The sequence below is a fragment of the Protobothrops mucrosquamatus genome, unplaced genomic scaffold, assembly GCF_001527695.2.
Source record: "Protobothrops mucrosquamatus isolate PMUCROS unplaced genomic scaffold, P.Mucros_1.0 scaffold218, whole genome shotgun sequence".
Taxonomy (NCBI): domain Eukaryota; kingdom Metazoa; phylum Chordata; class Lepidosauria; order Squamata; family Viperidae; genus Protobothrops; species Protobothrops mucrosquamatus.
Genome location: NW_015386571.1, coordinates 704431 through 706779, shown reverse-complemented (window position 1 = coordinate 706779; position 2349 = coordinate 704431). Strand labels below are relative to the sequence as shown.

At 32.2% G+C, this 2349-nt stretch overlaps 1 protein-coding gene across 2 annotated transcripts in view; it reads left to right on the top strand.

Annotated features, from left to right (window-relative positions):
• The window catches only part of RAD51B (RAD51 paralog B), a 320577-nt gene that overhangs the window by 14846 nt on the left and 303382 nt on the right, over positions 1–2349 (top strand). For both annotated transcript variants that reach the window (XM_015814093.1, XM_015814094.1), the window contains exon 6: positions 740–859. In XM_015814093.1, the coding sequence (XP_015669579.1) occupies positions 740–859 (120 nt within the window). The remainder of the gene's footprint in view (positions 1–739; positions 860–2349) is intronic.

The following is a 2349-nucleotide window of genomic DNA, read 5'->3' as shown; positions in this document are numbered from 1 at the left end:
TAACTTAGCTTTTGGAGACCAGCCAAAATCAGCTAAGATCTGCCATCTACTACGGATGGGCAAGGGCTACAATCTACAATCTCTGAAGAAAATAGGGACCATGCTCCTCAAGAAGTGAATCTTTTGTATTCTCCTTTTCTCAATCTTGAAAGAATTTGAGAAGTTGATAGATAGGCCCTCCTTGAATGACTATGAAACCTCTTTTTCAGTTTTCTTTTCTCTTTTTCAGTTTCTGATTTCTACTCTCTCTATTTCTCTCTCTGTTTCCTTCTGTAGTTAATGAAAACTGAACTGGCAGCAAAAGAATCGGTCTACCAAGTTTTCATCATAATAAGGAACTTCTTGGTAGTTACCTCTCCTTTCAGTGTTAGAGCTAGTTCTTTTCCTCTGTCACTGATCTAGCAAGGTCTGGTTGAGTGATCAATGATCTAACTTCTGCAAGCTAGTTGATCAGATGGCTAATTGAAAAAGTGAGGGGATATTTATGGCCATCTGCTCTCTGTTATTCATATTTATTGCTACTCTTGAGAATTAGAATATGCCCAAAACATTTGGGGTGTGTGTGTGTATTTAAAGGCATATGTTGAAAAAAATGGAAAAGAATCAAATATATACATTGTCATAAATTTATGCTTACTTTTAATTGAACTCTTTTGCATAGATAGTTTTCCTTCATGTTTAATAATTCTGAAAAGCAATGGTTATCTTCTCTCAGTAATTTGCTTTGGGTCCCAAACAGGCTGGTTGAAATAGCTCAGCATCGATTCCCACATTATTTTGCTACAGAAGAAAAGCTGATTGCAATGACAAACAAGGTTCTTGTCTATCAGGAGCTAACCTGTGATAGCGTACTAAAAAGGTAAGCAATTTCTCTCTTGGGGGCAGCACAGTCTGTAAAATATTTAATACTAGCTGTACCCAGCCACGCGTTGCTGTGGCTCAGTCTGGTAAAAGCGTGTGTTGCTTTTACGTCCAACAGATGGCGCTGTTTTTCAAAAAAAGCATGTTTTTACCTGTCACAGGTGTGACATCTATATAATATAGGTATATAAAAACAAGCGCGTATTCAAATGCAACGTTGTGTCAAAATTTGAAAGCAATCAGTGAAGAACTTTCGGAGATTTAAGATTTTGAACAAACAAACATTTACATTTTTATTTATATAGATAGAATATGGAAGCAAATGAATATCTGGGCCTTTACTGTTATATTCGGATACACACACACACATACATATACACATATGCACACTTACATATTCATATACATACAAAACATTCAGACAGACACACACACATATGAATAGACATAAACAATACAGTATGTCTCCATATCCTTAGTGAATGACAGTCTGCTGAAAAAAAAATCTAAAAAAACCCTGTTCCATCTTATTTTTTTGACTTATAGAATGCAGCAATATTGAGGATTTTATATGTGGGGGAAGCACTTTCTGTAGGCATTTTTTTAAAAGTAGGTATTCAGGATAGATTGTTATTTCACGCCTCTCTTAATGTGCAGTGTCATTTCTTTTTAGGACTTATTACTTTTATTTAAACTTCAAAAATATTACAATTAGCATTTCTTTTTAAAAAAGAATAATATAGTACAGTATAAAACCTAAGGTATGTGTAATAATAACATTATATATTGTATTTAAAATAAAACTTTATTTATAAGATTTGTAGGCTGCCCCGAAGTGTAGATAATTAATCCCTTATAAATATAACAAATAAGGAAAAATAACAAATGAAATAATATATTAAATTACCTAGAAACAAAACAATAACAAAAAAAAACTTAAAATGAAAAAAACCTGCATCAAGCTAGAAAATCAAGATAACAAAGTAAAAGTCTAAGTTTCTAACTTACCACTTTTTCTAATCTATGCATATAAAACTCAAATATTTTTTTATTTCCATTTATTTATTTATCTAAGTAGCTACTAAGATAACATTTTATTTAATTTTTTCCAAGTTATGCTTCAATTTTTAAATAATGAACTTAAACCTAGATTTGTGAGAGCCTTATGAACACTGTGCTTGGCACGTAAAGAGAATTCTGGGCCAAGTAGTAATATATCAATTTTAGGAATACATTTTCATGGTAATAGTTTTAGCTATTACAATTGATTGGGTAACACCCTAAGCATCATTATTGTAATGATTAACAGAAAGGAAGTATGTAGAGAGAGTCCAGGATGATATGTCCAAGTTAAAATTATGATTTGTAGTCCTTGGGAGCTTCATCACTGGATAAAATTATCTGAGTACGAAAGACGAGATGGAGTTTTCTCTGGGCGAAAGGCAATAAGAACAAGATGATTCATGTTGAAGATTTATTTATTTATTT